The sequence below is a fragment of the Centruroides vittatus genome, unplaced genomic scaffold, assembly GCF_030686945.1.
Source record: "Centruroides vittatus isolate TY-2023 unplaced genomic scaffold, ASM3068694v2 contig_1159, whole genome shotgun sequence".
In the NCBI taxonomy this organism is placed as follows: Eukaryota; Metazoa; Arthropoda; class Arachnida; order Scorpiones; family Buthidae; genus Centruroides; species Centruroides vittatus.
In genome coordinates this window covers 1,706,327-1,726,208 of record NW_027120745.1, presented here as the reverse complement: position 1 = coordinate 1,726,208, position 19,882 = coordinate 1,706,327, and the positions used below count along the sequence as shown (strand labels likewise).

Genomic DNA, 19,882 nt, shown 5'->3' with positions numbered 1-19,882 from the left:
AAATTAAGTATCTTTTAAATCTATTATTATTTTTGCTTTAAGCAATAAAAATGAAAACAATGTAAAAAGTAGAGTTTATTTCATTGAATTTTTACTTTAAAAATAAAAGAGTGGAAATCAGATTCTCTCCCTTCAGACTAATGATAAAGTATTTAATAATAGGTTTTCTTCAAGGAGTTGAAGTGCTCTTATTTTAATCTAAATGTTATATATTTGTTTAATAGTACAAACAATATACAAGACTTCAATTATGCATCTATTCTATGTTTTATTAGTGTCAGTCTTAAAAAATTAAACAGCCTTTATGACAATTATTATTTCGGTTAATCTATTTCAGCAATATTCGTAAAATACTATATCATGAATATACTTTCTTGACAAATTTTCTGCAGAATAATGTTTTGTTTGAAAAAATTTCACTTTTAATTTATTGATTTTTGCACTTCATTTCCATAAATCTCAAGTTTGATGACCAATAATCTATTTCTTCACATTAAATTTCTATATCTTCGTCATTATCTTTTCTTAAAACTTTTATTCTTATATATTTTAAACAAAACTGACTAAAACATTATGAAGATAATTTTTACTAATTTAATATTAAAAATTTATAATTTTTGTTGATTGATTAAAATAATTAATTCAATAGAACTATTAAAAATTACTTCAATTAATAGACTAATAAATTATACTTAAAAACTCTCTTAGATAATTATATTTTGTAAAATCAAGCATATACCAGTAATTACAAAACAATATCTTACGTCTTTTTTCCATCTAACTGAATTACGGGTGGTTTATTATTAGGTTCTAATGAACTTGCTAATTTTGTTAAAAACGTGAAAACACCAGCAGATTTTGGTGCTGCTATTCCTTTATCTATAAAAAAAAATGAAGCATAAATTAAGTTAATTAATTCAAACACACTTTTTTCATTAATTCAATTTTATCTTTTTATTACACATTATAATTTTATGGCTTTTAAGAGAAATTTTTTCTATTTAAATAAGATAAATTCACACTTTACTGGCTTTAAAAAAATCAAATTTTCAGAATATGTAATACATGCATTTAAAAAGTTTGTGCGCTTATTCCCTTTTGTTGTTTTAATTTGAATACATTTTCTTTACCAAATGTCAAAGATAAAAGAATATAAATTTTAAAGAATAAGTTGATCGATCAAGTTAGTGATCAATTGTTTTTGAGATTTAGTAGGTTCAAAGTAATAAAGTCATAGACTCCCATTTTTATTGTATCTTTAGATTCCTCATTGCAATTAATGAAAAATGGCAAAGTTTTATCAAAATCAGCTCATAAAATTTTGAGAATGATTTGAATGCTATAAGCCACAAAGCAACCTTGGGACATTGTGCAATGTTGCAATGTCACATGCACTTGTGCTATGACCTTGTACCTCAAAAATGAAGTCATGGACCCCCATTTTTTAATTATATTTTTGATTACCATTTCCATCAATTGTGAAGAAGAAAGTTTAATTAAAATTGATCAATTAAATTTTAAAAATAAATGCAATTCTGCAAGCCATATAGAAAAGGCTTTGCTAATGCCCTACCTCAATTAAACATTTAACTCAAAGTTGAAACTATAAAAATCAATATTTTTTTCACTTTAAATTATCCACATAATATATGAGTTTTAGTTAAAAGTTATTCGCTTTAGCAAATCATTATTAAATCTTTTAGAAATGTCTGATTTTTCCAAATTTTTCTAGATTTCTAGGCTTTCCAAATGCCACATTTCCATAAAACACCAGAATAAGAATAAACTATTTTGGCTTTTTAACATTTCATTCAAAACTGCCAGCATAAATAAACTAAAGAAATATCAGGTCAATCAAAAAGTCATTGCTGCAAAAAAAAATAATAATAATAATAAATGTTTTCAAAAATGCCTGTAGATAATATTAGGATAATAACTTTTAAAAATTTTCAGATGGTAGCTCAAAAAAAACTTCCAAAAGACATGTTACAAAACGTGGAGAGAACAGAAACTTAGTACAGTTCAGTTTTATGTTCTAAGTTATAAGTTTGAAAAATGTCAGAAAAAGTCAACAAAAAGATCAACAGTGAAGATCATCTGTGAAACAGACCATCAAAAATGTGCAAAAGTTTGTGGTGGTGAAGGACCATATGAGCACACTGTCAGATATGGAGACTACAACACCAAAGACAAGATGTGCTCTGGACCAGAGGTGGTCAACAAGTCGATCGCGAAGCCATTTTGGTCGATCACTTGCGATGTCTTGACTTAGTGTGTTACACTTGTAACCGAATGCAACAGTATGCATGCAGTTATTATGCAACTCCTAGAAAAACACAGCCATTTAGCTTGAATGTTTGGTACTGTCGTACGTCAACCAAGAAAAATATCCCAGTATCACCAAATGTAGCAAATATGTTTATTCTTATTTTGGATCTACATACCTGTGAATCGGCATTTTCATACTAAACAATGTTCTGTCCTGACCGATTACCATACTGAAGACTCATTATTACCATCTTTGTCAGGATATACATCTAATTATGATTCCTTGCTTAGAGACATGCAAACTCGATCCTTCCATTAATATTAACGTAATAAAATAAATTCTAAATCTGTCTTTATCTATAGCTAATTTGAATTAATAAATATTGTTAATAAGTACTCATGTTGTTTTAATTTCCCTGGACGTGAGTTTATTGGCCTGTTAAATAATTATGTTGTTTTTTACATAGGTAGATATACAGGGTGTTCCAGTATGAGGTGCACTCCCACAAGCTATTGATAGATTAGAAAAAATAAGTCTAAAAATGATAAATTTTCCTGACCAAAAAAAAAATCGCAAAAGTGAAATCTTATAATCAAATTATCAGTCATACTGTGCATTTTTATAACAACTTTTTCATATTTACGAACAAATAATACCACAACTTATGCATTGCAATTGATAAAAAAATAAAATTATATTTTAAGTTACTAAAAATATATCTTGTAAAAGAGTCGAAAAATCGAATTTTTTAGGTACCGCCTGTACAAAATGAACTTGTAGCTGCAAATATCAAAAGTTGGGTCTGGAAATTTATTTTCATTATGAGCCTATATTTCAAAAACTTAATAAGTGATTTAAAAAATAAAAAAATAGTTTTAAACATATATTTTGCTTATCTACCCCTAGCCCACAGGAGTGCACCTCGTACTGAAACACAGTGTATAAACATAGTACGTATTTCACACCTTTCCCTCCCCACTTAGACTATGCCTATGACAACAAGTCAACTGCGACATATTTTTAAGATAAAAAGTAGATTTTATGTACACAAAAGTTGGCCACCCCTGCTCTAAATAACCACAGAAGATCAAATGATAAAATGATCATCTGGTAAGCTGATTACCAAGAATGCCCAGATCTTGCAGGAGTTAGCTTCTGAACTGAGCTTTGTTTGGTGCTCGGAAGCATCTGGGACTCAAATTCACAAGTAGAAGCTTGTGAATTTGAGTCCCACTTTCTATTGGGTACAGTACATCTTGACCAAGCAGAATAAGAATGACTACATTCCCAAATGCTCATCACTGCTGAATTGGTACCATAGCTTTTTTGATTGCCTTAAGACCATTTACAAAAAGTAGATTTACTATAACAAACTAAGTACCCAAGATGCCTATGTGATGTCCAAAATACACAACCTCCTAACAAGTCTAGAGAATTTAGAGAAAAAAAAAGGTGCTACTTTGCCCATTCCAGGATTTCCAAGGTATCATTTATCATCACTATATGTTATTTACCCATATTGGCCAATCAGAAAGGCGTTTTGTTTTATCAATATAATGCCAAACCACAACAATAAGACAATCTGCCACCTACAGTACTGGGCTTGATGGTGATTATCCATCATATTTTCTGACCTTCCCTGATTGGATTTTTATCTATTTTTGCAAAATTATCTTGATGGTCAAATGCTGCCTGGACTGTATGCTTCAAAAAAGTGATGGACGATTTCACTTTCTAATAGCCATCTTTCTTCAAGCAAGCATTCAAAGACCTGGGTATTTGCTAACAATGGCAAATACTATCCTGATTAATTTTTTGAACAATATTTTAAATTAAATATAGCATGTGGATGGAATATAAAATGAATTTTTGAATTAAAACGATGTTCTAAAAATATAAACGGTTGCTAGAAACTAGCTACATAGGGGCCACGGCCAGAATGTTAAATTCTCGCATCTTAGAACATCAGAAAGACGTCGGAAACAGTAGACCATCAACAGAATTAGCAAAAAAGTGCTTGACCAAATTATAAGCCACTCTGGGCCCAAACAAAATTACTCAAATGGTACAATAATCAGAAAGAATTATTTATTTGGGAGAGCCTCTATATAACAGCTATAACACCCTGCAACACCCCAACCCTTAAAATCCCACAATTATGGTAACATTATTCAAACAATTCAATCTACAGTTTTAATTCCTTTTTTGCATAAACAGGTTTGCTTTTGCTATTGTATGCTTTGTAATCTTGGGAAATTACACCACTCGTTATTACCATTTATATTTTTAGAACATCATTTTAATTCAAATTCATTTTATATTCCATCCACATGCTATATTTAATTTCAAATATTGTTTGAAAACTTAAAATTTGATATTCGCATTTTGACGGTAACTTTATGCTACTGAAAGTACTAGAGAACGTTCTCATACGCTAAAAGTTGATATTGGTAACGCCACAACAGTTAAGTGTAGTTATTAGCGAGGTTGAGGCCGAAGTTTTAAACACGAAAACGTGTATGCCAAACATTCAGCGCCGCTTTCCTGTAAGCTTAGAAGTTTGACAATGGCGTTTGGAGCATGATTCCACTGACTTTCCAAACGCCATTGTCAAACTTCTTACAGGAAAGTGGTGCTGAACGTCCGACGTACACGTTTTCATGTTTAAAACTTCGGCCTCAATCTTGCTATTATATATTCAAGTTGATTTGAAGTGTAATTTATTTTAAATTATATTTGCAAAAAAAAAAATAAATAAATAAATAAAGTATTCAAATAATCAAAATCACAATAGTAGTTTTTGTAAATATGGTTATTGTTTTATTAATAATGATAAATGTGACATTCTAGTTCTTATATATTAATTCCTTAAATTACCCTAGTAATGAACTCATGGCTAACTTGTAACTAAATTGTTTCATAAGCACTCGTGCCAAAATTATTATTGACTGTTTAGAGATACTTTCTTTGGGAAAGAATTCTTATTGATGTGTTGATCATTCTGATAATTCTGATACATTCTGATAATTTCTATAAAAAGTGAAGAAACAATAACTTTGAACTTCTTATTTTTGAACCAACCATTTCAACACTTGCAGAAGCAGCTTTGCATCTTTTACAGGGATGTACAACCTGAAGAAGGGCCAGGTTAGGATTACGTTTACTGACCAGGGGGCCAGACCATTTTACAACCCTCCTTGTTGACACAAGAAGTCTACTTACTTTAGCCGTGGGCAGTGTTGACAATCACAGGAAGTTTATGGCTTGACGTGGTTTGAAATAATTATTCAATTAAAAACTTTTTAGTGAAATTGGCTTCCATTTAGTTACATGATTCTATTCCAACTATTAATTTTCTTGGTCCAATGTAATAATTAAAAATTTTGGCACAAAAAATTTTTTCTATTGTTAGTCTATGGAGAGACATTGTTGTAAATAATTGGTTGTTTACTCATTCAAGCTTATTCATTGAAGTGCACTTGTAAACAAATGAACTAAAGTAGCTACATTTTCTGTTTTTTAACTCTAATTTTTCTAATTTTCATGTTAATTGACTATTTAATAAAGCCATTAATTTTTTATCTGAAACATTTAGTCGTAAAATTTTTTCCTATTACATTCAACATGTTCTATTTAGAACCATAAGTAAAATTCCCAAAAAATTACATAAAATAGCAAATTTTGGTAGGTCTAATTTTCAAATCACATTTTCTGAAAATTATGGTTTCACAGTTAGTCACTTATGGTTCTATACCCACAATTTGAACGATATTTAATTGTGATAAAAGATCAAATAATCAAAAAATGTTTTGAAAACAGCATTTGATTGATAATAGGTTATATAACATAACAATGAGATAATGCAATGTTTTATCAAATTACAAACTCTTTAAATCAACAATATACAGTTGAACTTTCAAACTACAAAGGTTATAAAATAAATTTCTCTTTTCAACAAATTTTATATGGAATGTTAAAAATTATGTAAAGACATATTTTCATGTATTTTAGGTAAAAAACACATATTTTCAGTCATTTTCAAAGGTTCATTTTACAGTTAATGAATTTTTCTATATAAAGTACCTTCCAAGTTTTCTGTGGACAATTTGTTATGCAGAAGTTGAACTGTAAATGAGTTCTATGGAAAAAGATACGCAAGTTAAATTTTGATGTTTTGAGGAATTCTCCAAAACAACTGTTCTTTTTCATGAGGTTTGTCATGAAAGCAAGTAGAGGGTATATACTAAATTTGCTTGAGTAAAGTACTTATTATAGCGAAGAATCACAAGCAGATATCCATAAAATCTTACTCAATATGCATAATAAAATACTTAACTGAAATAAGTATCTAAGTACAATAAATACATTATTATTCCAAAGAACTCCTCAATTACAAAACTATTAACATGATATAAATATGGTAATCAAGTATCTACAATTAATCTTCAAAAATTAATCCTAAAGTATAGCTTTTTGTTTATAAGGTAGGAAATAAGCTATATTTTATGTTTATGATATCCTGTAAGTGTAAAGTAATATAAAATATATTCTAGGTACCATGAGACCTCAACTTACAAATACTAGATAAATAAGAATTTGAAACAAGCTGCTTTATTTTATCCATTTTCTTGTTTAATTATCATGCAGTTGCTTTAAACGTACAAGTGACAATCCACAGACTTTACATAGTACAGTACAATATGACCTGGAATATCTCAGCCTGTAGGTCAAATTTCACAATTCCAGCTTTGTCATGACATCAACCTTTCAGAGTTATACAGATCTGTGAGAAATCATGTTTAATGGTCATACAGTTGCTTTGAACTTTGATTGCAGACAAAACACTTTCTGACTTATGAAGAGCTTTGCTCAACAACTTTCAATACAAAATACTTTTGTACAGTTTAAGTTATATTGTACTAAAGGTACTTAAATTTGATACATGTTAATTTTCATATGTTGTTTTGTTTTATGTAATAATAAGAAACATGTTTTGTTGTTTTTTATGTTTATTTTATGTTTAAATTTTTATTTTGCATACATCAGTTTAAAATAAAATTTTTTATAATAAAACTAAAACTTTAACTTTAAATTTAATTTAAAAATATACTTACATGCCATACATAAGCCTTGGTTATCTGCACACAAGATACCATTTACACTTGGCATGGCACATCTACATTAAAAAATTAAGTATATAAATACTTGATATATACAGTATTTTTTCTACAGTATAAAATATTAAATCCTAATACAATAATTAACATTTTAAAAATGCATTTAATATAATTATCCTAAACAGAATTTATAATTAATTTTATGAAATAATGGACAAAAATGAAGCCGTGAGCCTGAAGAGCAATTGAAAAATAATTACCAATCTGAAATTCATAGTTAATAGGTGAATAAAGTGAACAATTCACTTTCATCATTGTCTCTGTTCATCACAGATAATTAAGAAAGGCATGATAAAGATCAGTAGTCTTACTATTGGAAGAAAAAACCTTTACTTAATTATATCTGCACTATTTTAATAATTTTACGGTACTTGCAAATCTTTATCACAGATGGTGGCACCGACCTGGCGACCGACATCTCAACTAGTACCTGTATCCCCTCGAAACAAATTGACTCGGCCGGCTGACCTACCAACAGACACGGGTTTTCTAAACCTTTGTGAGAAAGAAAAATGTCTACATTATACGATTTATCAAGCACCGATGGCAACAAAATGAAGCTAAATATAGTATGTCTAAAGGCATTTGAAGATGCACCATTAGTAGCTGTGATGTAATGATAAGCATCCGTTCCAATAATTGGTTTAGCGGATCACGGATACCATTTTAATGGCGATACAATTTATTTACCATTGGACGGAGGAAGTTGAGTCTATAAAGTGGTGTCTAAATATCTAAATCTAAATATTTGCAATAAAACAACTATAGACTGGAATAGTTTTTTGAGGGAGGTGTGTTTTCTACATTTGTTGAAACAACTGAATAGGCAAATGGAGGTCCCGGGAAAATCGTGGAAATCGACAAAATGCTTTTCACAAGGCAAAAAAGCAACGCTGAAAGGGTTCTTCCACAACAGTAGATATTCGGCAGAATATGCTGAGAAACTGGTGACTGCTTTCTTGTTCCAGTTCCAAATAGAAAAGCAACAACACTAATGACAAAAATCGTGGAGCACATTGAACAGGGATCAACAATTTATTCCGACTGATGGCGAGCCTACAGGACGGATGAATTAAAAAGAACAGGTTACAGTCATTTTACCGTGAATCATAAATATAATTTCGTCGATCCAACAACGAGTGCTAACACTCAAAACATCGAAAGACTGTGGGGTTCTGCTAAGTGGCGCAACAAAAAACAACGAGGCATGGCTCGCCATCATCTGGAGTCTTATCTTGCAGAGTTTATGTGGAAGAAGTCCTTGGGACAAGAAAATGCTTTTGAAAACATATTAAAAGCAATCGCGGAAATATGGCAGCCGCAAACTATATGCCAGTAATATGTAATAATGTAAATGGTAAACATGTAATATACTTTAAAATAAACGATAATATAAACTAATTTAATTGTTTGCTAACTTTTTCTTATTATTGTAAAGTTTTAATTAACAGTGTTGAAATAACAAAATCGATAACACATGTGTTGGTAGGTTAGCCGGCCGAGTCAATTTGTTTTGAGGGGATACAAGTACTAGTTGAGATGTTGGTCGCCAGGGTGGTGCCACCATCTGGGATAAAGATTCACAAGTACCAATTTTATTAAACAACTTACAAAATAAAATCAGTTTCCAAGTATTTTCAGACTCTCAAATCCATTATCAAGAGATAAGTTGACAAAACTAAAAAATTTTTACATAAAAAAAAAAACAATTGACTGGTGAATTAAACATTCTGGAATGACTTATTTTAGAATACCAAAATAAATTTTTATTAGAAACGTTTTCATTCTTAAATCAGAACAGCTTCAATTAACTTTTAAGTACAAATATAGTTCATTATTCCATAAAATATCTGAATATACTCCATTTTATATAAGAAACATAAGATTCAAATATGTAAACAAAATTTAATGTAATATAGCGATAACATTTACTATGTTCCATTTTTTTTGGTAAATAAAATACTGTTATGAAGATTTATAACAGTGGCTTAAATTTATCTATTGATAAATTTGATCCTTGAATTAATTTAAAATCTAAAAATAAATTATAATTTTTAAATAAAGAATAAAATTATAATCAGTATCAATCAAGATTTGTTTTTTCTTTATGATTTATCATATTAAACAAATTTGATGACAATACCAATTACACTTTATCAGCTCTTGTTATTAGAGATGGGAGAATACTGTCCATATGTGATGTTCGTAACAACCAGTACGTAGACCAGCAAGTGAAATAGTACAATAAGTACTCAAAGACTTCCCAAAACAAAGTATTTTATTTTTGCTTATGAACAGGTTCTTTAGGATCCCAACTCCATAAATACTTTCTTTGCACAAAGGTGCTAAGTACTGATTTAACAAATAAACAACATATATTAGCGTGACAACTATACGCGGGCTGAAACTTACAACTAATACTTATACTACTTATAACTAAGGAATAAGAAGGGTAGTAGGCAAGATTGATAGAATAAGAGGAAGATTGAAATACCCAGGGTTTTTCTTGCCTTCACAAACCTGGGTGGGACACCACTTTGACTTTTTCCCTGAGACTTTAGTCGTTGCCCTTCTTTGTAGATTTTTGTCCGGTACTAATTTAGTATCTTCTCTCACAGTTACCATCAGGAATTATTCTTTATAAATCTCTCGACTCCTCGCAGTCTCCAGTCGTCCTACTCGGACCGGGAGCACTACCTTCTCATGTCTGTTCTCAAGAGCTTAACCAAGAATGTCCTATCCAATTCTTTCACCCACTCCAGGGTCTTATCTCTTCTTTTGTTCTTCCAGTTTCTCTGAATTGGTAATCCAACCCATGAGGGAAAAAGGGTTGGAAAGAAAGGTTCTAGAAGAAGTTAGAACAAAGGAACAAAGAAAAAGGCTAAAACTAACCTAAATTAATAGATACATATATAGAGCTAGTGGAAGGAATGGCGAAACTAGATTGAGGCGCCTCTAGCGGTGACGCCGGGTAACAGAATTGGGGCTACAAAGGCAGCACCAGTGTTGTTTCACCTAGTGCTTTTGTACTAATCTAATATCTTTTTACTTGTTCCAGTACCAAGATACCCAACACCATTTTCCTAGTACTATTTATGAAATCCTAATATCTTTCCTTTCAATTTAGTACCTTTCATAACATTCATTTTAATTCTATATTTCTATATTTTTCTACTTTACTTTGGCAGTAAATAGATGTTTTTATTGCTTCCTCATTCAAGTGCAGCAGTTGAACGTATTTTTTTTGCAATTAAATTTAATAAAAATTAAACTACAAAATCAAGTTCTTAAAAGCAACAATGATAAAATGTTATACTTGGAAACCATCATCTGCTTCAACCATACAAAAACATTCTAGTGAGGAAGATTCTGATGATAACGATCTTACCAGTGATTTTTCAATGTGATAATTTTAAAGTTCAGTACTTCATGTTCATTAGTTTTGTTTCATCATTTTGTTCATTTGATTGTTGTTGAGGAATAATATCATTCTTGCAACATATGAATTTATCCTGTATGAATTTTGTATGTTACATGTAAAACTATTTATATTTCAATAAATAGACATTTGATAAATTCTAAATTTATATATTATTTATAAGTATATGTTTAATAATATATAATATATACATACATTCTGCAGTTTAAGGTGAAAGTAATGCCTGCATTAGTCAATACAGTCACTTCTCGACTTACGACAGGGTTTGGTTCCGCAAATTCGGATGTAAGTCGAAAGGGTCGTAAGTCAAGAAGTGACTGTACTTCAATAAAACAGTTAGCCATCTTACACAAGCACACGTGAAGGGTAACTAACTACACAACAAAACTAAAGATGACACAATCAATCGCCAAAAGCATGCAAGATATATATATATATATGATATATATTCCACAAAACCTATAAAAAATTGATACATTTTTAAAATTTTTTAATGAAATTTTTTGTCAGAAGTGCGAATGGTCGTAACTCTAGAAGTGTTTGTAGATCATTGGAACTGAGCAGTATTAATATTCTTCTATTTATTATACTCTTAATTTTTTACAATTTAAAGGGTGGTGTGGAAGAAGTAAACTATATATCTATTTCATGGTAAATAATGATATTTGTAACTAACCATATATATAGAGGAATTTCAATAAGGACCATAGCAATAGCTAATAGTATTGTATTAATAGGGAAATTCTTATCCTCATTTCCTCAAAATACTAATTTTGCTTCTTACTCCTTTCTTCCACAGATCTCGTAAATTCAAATATCACATCATATGCCAATTAATATCTGTCAGATTAACAAAATAACATAAAAAAAGAAAATTACTAAACTTTACATTAGAGAACTAAATTTAAAATAGAGCCAACTAGGGTTAACAGGAGATTGGAGATTGGTTAGAATGCAACACATCATTATGTAATTAACCTCAGAAATTAAATTGCAGTCAGCCATTTCTTTTTCGTCTCAGGGTAGGCCTATTATTCATGTGGGAAGGAATAAAACTTTGTACTTGGTGGCTCAGTAATATAGGTAACACTACAACCGACCACACAACAGTTATTTTTTGAAATTTTGTTGGCAGAAAGCTGTTTTTCATTATCACAGGCAGAAAACAAGCACCGCGTCTCAGTACGTGTCTAACCCAAAGAAGCTCGTGTTTTCCTGAAAAAGTTTCTTTTGCCTGCGTACAGGTGGTGCTCAACGCAGTTCCACTAGCTCTATACTAGGTTGTTCAATAAGTTTTGTCGTTCAATAAGAGATGGCACTATTAGGTTTATCGCTTTATTTCTCTAAAAATGGTACTACTTTTTAATGAACATGTGCGAAGTTTCATGTAGATCTGTCAACTCATTCGTATATTTATAGCTGTTCAAAGTTGATGTGTCACTGTATTTTTTTACAATGGAAAAAATTAAATATTGTGCAGTGATAAAATTCTTATTTTTGAAAGATGTAGCACCAAACAGATTCGTGAATGATTGTTAAAAGAGTATAAGGACTCTTCACCTTCAATTACAACAATAGAAAGATGGGTTGCTGAATTTAAACATGGTCGTACAAGTCTTGAAGACAATCCATGTAAAGGACTTCCAAAAAGTGCATCAACACCAGAAATTATAGCAACAATCAGTGGCGTAGCTAGGGAAATGCGGTAGGTGCGGTCTGCACTGGGCCTCTGGAAAGTGATAGGCCCATAAGGGCCCCAAAATCACAAGAAAAAAGACCCGAAACATTTTTCACGGCAATCAGAACAAAGCAAAATTTGGCATTTGGATGCTCGAGCTGGGGCCCTTATTACACAGGAAAACCAGCAACTCATCTGTAATCTAGTTATACACTACATCAGGGATGGGCAACCTGCGGCCCCCGGGCCGCATGCGGCCCGCGTTAGTATATTGTGCGGCCCGCGTCGCACAAAATATTACAAAACAATATAACGGTCTATAAAATAAAAATTTTAAATACTAACATCTACTCGTCTGTAATCGTACTAAATACCAAGAACCCGCTTCGTATATATATTCGACACAGCTAGAGACGGCCCTTGGGTTGATTCATTTTTGCGTTTTTAAGGGGTGCTACAATTGTTTACAAATGCACGTGTACTTTTGTTGACTATCCATACGCGCTTGACCCTTTTTCAAGACTAAATGAAGCTCGAGGGAGTAATATGCATTCGTAAACAATTCTATTGCCCCTTAAAGACGCAAAAATAAACCAATCCGAGGGCCAACTCTAATTGCAAGGTATCTGGTAATTTAACCCGACTTCACACGATACTTCATATTGAGCTGTAAAGTTTTACCAACGCTTTGTATCGTTGCATTTAATTTTTTGGTATTTTCTACATTTTTACTATTAATCTACTGTGGTTTGTCCGAATTATAGAAAAAGGTATGTTAAATATTTGAAATTTTACGAAAATAGAATTTTTAATGTGGAATTTCGAATTTTAAATATCCAAGTTAGAATTTCTGTTTAATAATAAATGTTACTATTAATTTCCAAAATTGAAATTAAAAATGTTTGAACTATAGAATTATTAATATTTTAAGAACAATTTAGACTTAGAACTGGACAGTAATAAAATACAAAACCCACATATGAAAACGTTTCAACTTTGCATTATTTTCAATGCTAAAACTGTCCTTGAGGTTCGCACGTGGTTTTGTACAATAAAAGCTCGATATAACAAACGGTTGCTGATGTCGGTCTGGCCAAAAGTAAAAGAAAATTATTAAAAAAAAAAAAAAAACTCATTCCTTGTAACGGACTCCTGCTACTTCGGATTATTTTTTAGTCCTCGCAGACCATGGTTCTTACGGACTTTTTAGTCGCCGTTTCATTTAGTCAAGTCATTGTTTTACAGTCACTTCTCGAGTTACGATCACCTCGTCCGAAGTTGCGGAACCGAATCCCGTCGTAAGTCGAGAAGTGACTAGTTATTTCCCCATAGTCGTAGTTTTATTCATTTTATTTGACAAAAGTAAACGCAAAATTAATATAAAGTTTATTTTAATTATTTTTTCGGTGTAGATTTTCACCTTACATGCAGTTTTGGTTTTGTTTTCTGATCGACTTGTTTTTGGACTGCAACTTGAAAAATTTGCAAATCTATAAATTCCCACTGTCGTCTGTCTGTCTTTCCTTAAACTAGGGGCAGGAGGCCCCAATTAACTATTTACGAACTTCCGGTTCAAAACCGAAGTCACGTTATTTCAATTCAAAAATTTCCCCCGAAAGGAGTTAGATAAATGACTGGCACTACTAATTTGAGGCGGAGAACATATACCTTAAAAATTAGATTAATTAAAAATGTGATTAAAAATTGCAGCCCAGCATTGTTTAGTTTTGGTTTCATTTCGCCATGAGTGATGCGTCGTGGATTTCAATTGTTTGTAAAGCGAAGATATGGATCATAAAAGAAGACGATAAGCTTTAGATTTAATACAAAAAATAGATATATTTCGTTAGATTTAAGATGGAAAATATCAAGATGAAGTTGGTAAAGAAATGTCTGGGAATAAATAGACAACTTCAGACATTTCGATAGAGAGAGAAAAATAACAGACTTTTCTTAAATATGACAGTTCTACTAAAACTAAAAAGTCTTTTACTTTGTCTGATATAATTTAGGCTGCGTAATAGGGTAACATTTTAAATTAAGAAAAGTACAGCAGTAGTAGCCGTTTTTACTCTTCGTTTTTTGCTTTAATCTAACAATATTTTTTTTTATGTAGACAATTTTGATACAGGTGGTAATTAGTCTAAAGTTGAAAATCAATTTAATCAAGATCCCGTTCTAACGTGATTCTACTATATAATAATATACTGTTCGATATAACGGACGAGTCCGTAGTAATGAGTTATCGCGATAAAATGGACTTTCATTGTGATGAACCAATATCTTCAATTCCATAGTAGTTTGTTACATCGAGCTTTTACTATATTTATTAGTGCAGTATTTTATTCATTTTATTTATCCTCAATTTATAGATGTCAACAAGAAAGAAAAGAAAAATTGAAGATGAAAATCGAATTTATAATGAGTCGTGGAAATATGATTACTTTTTCATTCATTATGAAAAAAATCTTGTTTGTTTAATTTGTTCGGAAAGTATTGCAGTTTTTAAGGAATATAACGTTAAAAGGCATTACACCACTAAACATTCCAATAAATACGACCAGTTTACTGGAGACTTAAGAAAACAGAAAGTGGAAAAACTGATGAAAGCCGTAACCTCCCAGCAAGCATTCTTAATGAAAACAAATAATGAATCTGAATCCGTTACAAAAGCCAGTTATGAAATTTGTAATCTATTGGCAAAAACTCTTCATTGTTATTCTGATGGAATGTTTATAAAGCAATGTATTGAAAAAGCAGTTGAAATTATATGTCCTGATCAGAAGAAGATTTTTTCTAATATTAGTTTATCTCGACGAACAGTTGCGAGAAGAATCGATGAAATGGCAGATAATGTTGACGAATCATTAAAAAAACGAGTAAAAGCCTTTGAATATTTTTCCATTTGTTTGGATGAATCCACCGACATAACAGATACGGTTCAACTTGCAATTTTCATTCGAGGCGTTGATTCAGAATTAAACATTACTGAAGAATTTTTAGATTTAGTTGGGCTAAAAGGAAATACTACAGGAGAAATTATGTACGGGGCTTTAGAAAAAACCTTAGATAAAAATGAACTCTCACTATTAAAACTGAGTGGAATTACAACTGATGGCGCCCAGTCTTTCAGAGGAGAGCGACGCGGTTTAATTGGTATTCTCTCGAATAAATTAGCACAAAACGAAAATCCAAATGATTTATTTATTTGCCATTGTGTTTTGCACGTGGAGAATTTATGCGCTAAGAAAATTAATATGGAACATGTTATGGATATAGTAGTATCCACAGTGAACTTTCTGAGAGGTCGTGCATTGAACCATCGTCAATTTAAAGAATTTTTGTCTGATATTGATGCTGAAAATAATGACGTTGTTTATTTTACTGACGTCAGATGGTTAAGCAAATCTTCAGTTTTACAAAGATTTTACAATCTCTTACCAGAAATAAAATTATTTATGGAAATGAAAGGAAAACCTGTTAAAGAACTTTCAGACTGCGAATGGCTGACAGATCTTGCGTTTTTTGTCGATATTACAATGCATTTGTCAGAATTAAATATAAAAATGCAAGGAAAAAATCTTATCATATCTGAATTTATAACCTTTATAAAAGCATTTATATCCAAGCTCAAATTATGGAGCACGCAATTGCGTAACAAAAATTGTCACTTTTTCCCCACTTTATTAGAACGCACCGAACCTAAAAATTATTTTAAATATGCAGAGAAAGTCGAAGAACTAGAACAAGAATTTAAAAATAGATTCGAAAAATTTCTTAGCCGAGAAAACGAAATACGAATAATTACGGCACCTTTTTCAGTAAACATAGAAAACGTACCAAATGAACTTCAATTGGAGTTAATAGACTTGAAAAGTAATTTAGATTTGAAAGATACTTTTAAAGAAAAAAATTTGGTAGATTTTTATAAAACTTTTATCAAAGAAAATCAATTTCCTAACTTAAGAAAGTATGCGGCAAAAATTCTGTCCTTATTTTGTACAACTTACGTATGCGAACAGTTTTTTTCTGCAATGAATTTAGTGAAAAGTAAAACAAGAAATCGGCTAACAGACTCTCATCTAAAAAATAATTTAAAATTAGCAATGACAAATATTCAGCCAAATATATCTGATATATTACATTCGCATCAATTCCAGCAGTCACATTAAGTACAGTATACCTATGTTAATTTATGAATAAATATTTGTGATTTACCCGTATTTTTTATTTTTTTCTTATGTGCGGCCCGCGTTAATTCAGAAGTTTCAAATGTGGCCCTTACATAGAAAAAGGTTGCCCATCCCTGCACTACATAAACCACTATACAAAAATATTTGTCTGTTTACGTAAACAAAACAAGGGGAATATTGGGATGCAATTCTGCATCCCAACTCATAAGCCATTTCAGAAAAATATTGTCATCCATGCATTCTCATTGGCATAATATTCAAATGGTAAACAGACCATTCTAACACCTTTAAAGCATCAAGCATGCTTTCTAATGATTAATAACTTCTTTTTATCATTTCCTGACATTACAGCAGTACATTACATAATGTAATCCATTGCTTTTTTGGATCTGACTATACTTTATATCTTGGGGAACAGAAGTAAATCAGCCTTGTTTCATCTACATTGTAGATTTGATCAGGACTAAATTTCTGCAGCAATTCAGGTAACTTACTTGATTTCCAATCTTCAGTGCTCATTATGTCAGCACTGTTTATTTCATGTGTGCCCTCTAAAATTTTATTTCATGTCTGGTTTTCCATCACAATAACCATCTATCTGTAGCTTTGAAATTTGTGACCCATTTTTATAGCTAACTCTTCTGATTTGGTTTTTAACATCAGTTCATTAACATACACTTCTCTTTGCTGCTATGCTGTCCTGATAAAGCAGTGGGATATCACAAATGAGAAAAAGTAAATTTGCCTCATATTGTCTCTCTTGTTCTCATCTTTCAATATATGTCCCAAACAAACAGCAGTCCCAATTAACTGGAATGTTATGAAAAATTTTTGAAAGGACTATTTTTTGTTTTGTCTAACTGAAAATTGTAAGGAAAACTCTATAAAAGAATATTTCATGAAAGGTACTACTGTATAATCCTTTTTTTTTTTTTGGTACTTATTCAGGATACCTCTAAATATCAACTAGTAAAGGCACCACCTGCATGTATTGAACATACAACAGTTAGTCAGTCAGTACAAACTGATAGTAAGATCCTTCTCTCGACTTTTTTCTATACATACTGTATTTTTAACATGAATATTTGGGACCTCTTGAATAAAACTTAGCCTTAACACACATTGTATGTTTATAGGTTGTAATTCAGTCTAAAATTTGTAACATATTTCAAATTGAAATAAAATAGATTATCTAGACAGATTATTGCTTTAAGGCAAATTTTTGCATATCATCCTGTGTTGCATACTTTATTTCTAAAAAAGTTAATAATAAATAAAATTAATTATGCAATACTTAAATTATTGAAGTAAAACACACATTTTACAAGCTTAAGATGATGTCAGTTTTCTGAATAAGTACCTTTTCCCCTCCTTGTGTCCAATGACCTATAAGTTTAATAAGTTTAAAGATAAAAACTAAACCTTGCTCTCAAATCTAATTTACATTATTAAAAATATAATGAGCTGAATATTTTATAATCATAAATTGAATAGAAAAGCAAATAGATATGACATAAATGGGTTCATTGAAATAGTACATTATTCTTTTTTTATTAAATATTCAACAAATAGATTAAGAGGATAACAAACAGATTGAAAGTTCTTTGCAGTTAACCTGCCGTTACTTTAGGGTGAATGCTGCGCTTACCTTTTGTTTTAAATGCTAGTAACTCAAGCTTCTCAGAAGTTTTGTGGCCAAACTCTCATCTACCTTTCTACCAAAGTATCACCTTCAACAAGATACTGGAATTGGAAGTAATAGTAATTGCTAACGCTTTCAGTGATGCCTTTGTTTCAGTTGTGTTGGACAAGTTAGTGTGATGCTCACCTACAAGTAATCCTGTATCTTTTTTTTTCATTCCAAGTGGTATGACTCTAACTGTGAAGTGATATTGTATATACATACTATCAAAATACATGATGAAATGTTTCTGAAATGGCTTGATGAGGAGTCTGAAGAAGAAAATGTAGACTCCTTCCTCACAAACAACGAGAGTGAGAATCTTTATATGAAAATCCTGGAAGTGTATGTTGAGAAAGAAACAGATGTTGCCAGAAACCAGGAAACATCAGTATCAAAAGAAAAGTGTGCATATTGCCCCCCCAAAAAAAATAGGAAGACAACATGCAAAAGTGTAACACGTAGCCTACTACACCAATCTGCAGATACAGCATAACAATCTGCAAACAATGCAACTTCAAAAATTCAGAATAAACAGATTAAGAACGTCAATAAAAATTATAATTGAATTTAACAATAATTTCAGATATCGTATTTCTGTTTTTATCAATCCGATCGACCTGATTAGATATCAGTTTTCTGTCTCTATACCAAAATTACTTTTAATGTAGGCCTATTCAAACTAAAGTGAAGTAAAAGCAACATTAAAGTGTGTATTATCCATAACAAAACTTCCCAATCTTACTAAAATTTCTCAAGACAAATCATTAAGAATACGGAAATACATAGGGCAAGTGCAAGACTCGCCTCGAGTAACCGCACGACAAATCCGACCACGAGGAGCGTCGGGTTAATCAGAATTGACAGTTATCAGTTAATGAAAACAAATGCATTTATAGCACTTTGAAAGAAAATGTGTCATATAAATAAATTTTTATTTTATGAATTTATGGATGTCTTTTTACACCACATTTTGAAAAATGATAAACTACAATAAATACATGCAATAAGAGTAAAATAATACTGGTGTACATTACTACAATCAGTTATGAAACTCAGTTAAACTGACTTCAATTGTTTTAACTGATAATGAATATAAAAGTATTTAAATAAACCTATATTATTCAAAGCTGGAATAGAGCCTATTCTACTAATGTTTTTGTTTTTAAATACACTAACACGGCTGATAATTTAAATATACTTGTCGATACCATTAACTCTTCGACTTGTGAAACATTTACATTTTATTTTGCTTATTTTTCGTTTTAAATGCTGTCATTACTTGATATTAAATTTTAAAAATTATATATAGATATATATATATCATGCTTACATCTCATCAACACATTTCTCCAATTGCTTTTCCATCTTTCTTCGAAATCGACGTCTTAATCATGTGAGAATGATAAACACGTTTAGTCACGAGGTGTAAATTTATCGTTAAA

At 30.8% G+C, this 19,882-nt stretch overlaps 2 protein-coding genes across 3 annotated transcripts in view; one reads left to right on the top strand and one right to left on the bottom strand.

The window, feature by feature from the left end:
• LOC136980625 (3-hydroxyacyl-CoA dehydrogenase type-2-like) overlaps nucleotides 1-19,882 on the top strand; it is a 268,457-nt gene that overhangs the window by 225,976 nt on the left and 22,599 nt on the right. The gene's annotated exons all lie outside the window — the stretch shown is intronic.
• Nucleotides 1-19,882, bottom strand: part of Lamtor5 (Late endosomal/lysosomal adaptor, MAPK and MTOR activator 5) — a 20,786-nt gene extending 904 nt beyond the window's left edge. Inside the window, exons 1-3 of one of the 2 annotated variants that reach the window (XR_010881585.1) lie at nucleotides 19,771-19,882; nucleotides 7,384-7,445; nucleotides 740-879 (exon numbers count right to left, since the gene is read on the bottom strand). Coding sequence is in view for 1 of the 2 variants with exons in the window: in XM_067276781.1 (XP_067132882.1) it covers nucleotides 765-879; nucleotides 7,384-7,445; nucleotides 19,771-19,805 (212 nt within the window). In the remaining variant the exon portion in view is untranslated. The remainder of the gene's footprint in view (nucleotides 1-739; nucleotides 880-7,383; nucleotides 7,446-19,770) is intronic. The other variant, XM_067276781.1, reaches the window with a different exon arrangement.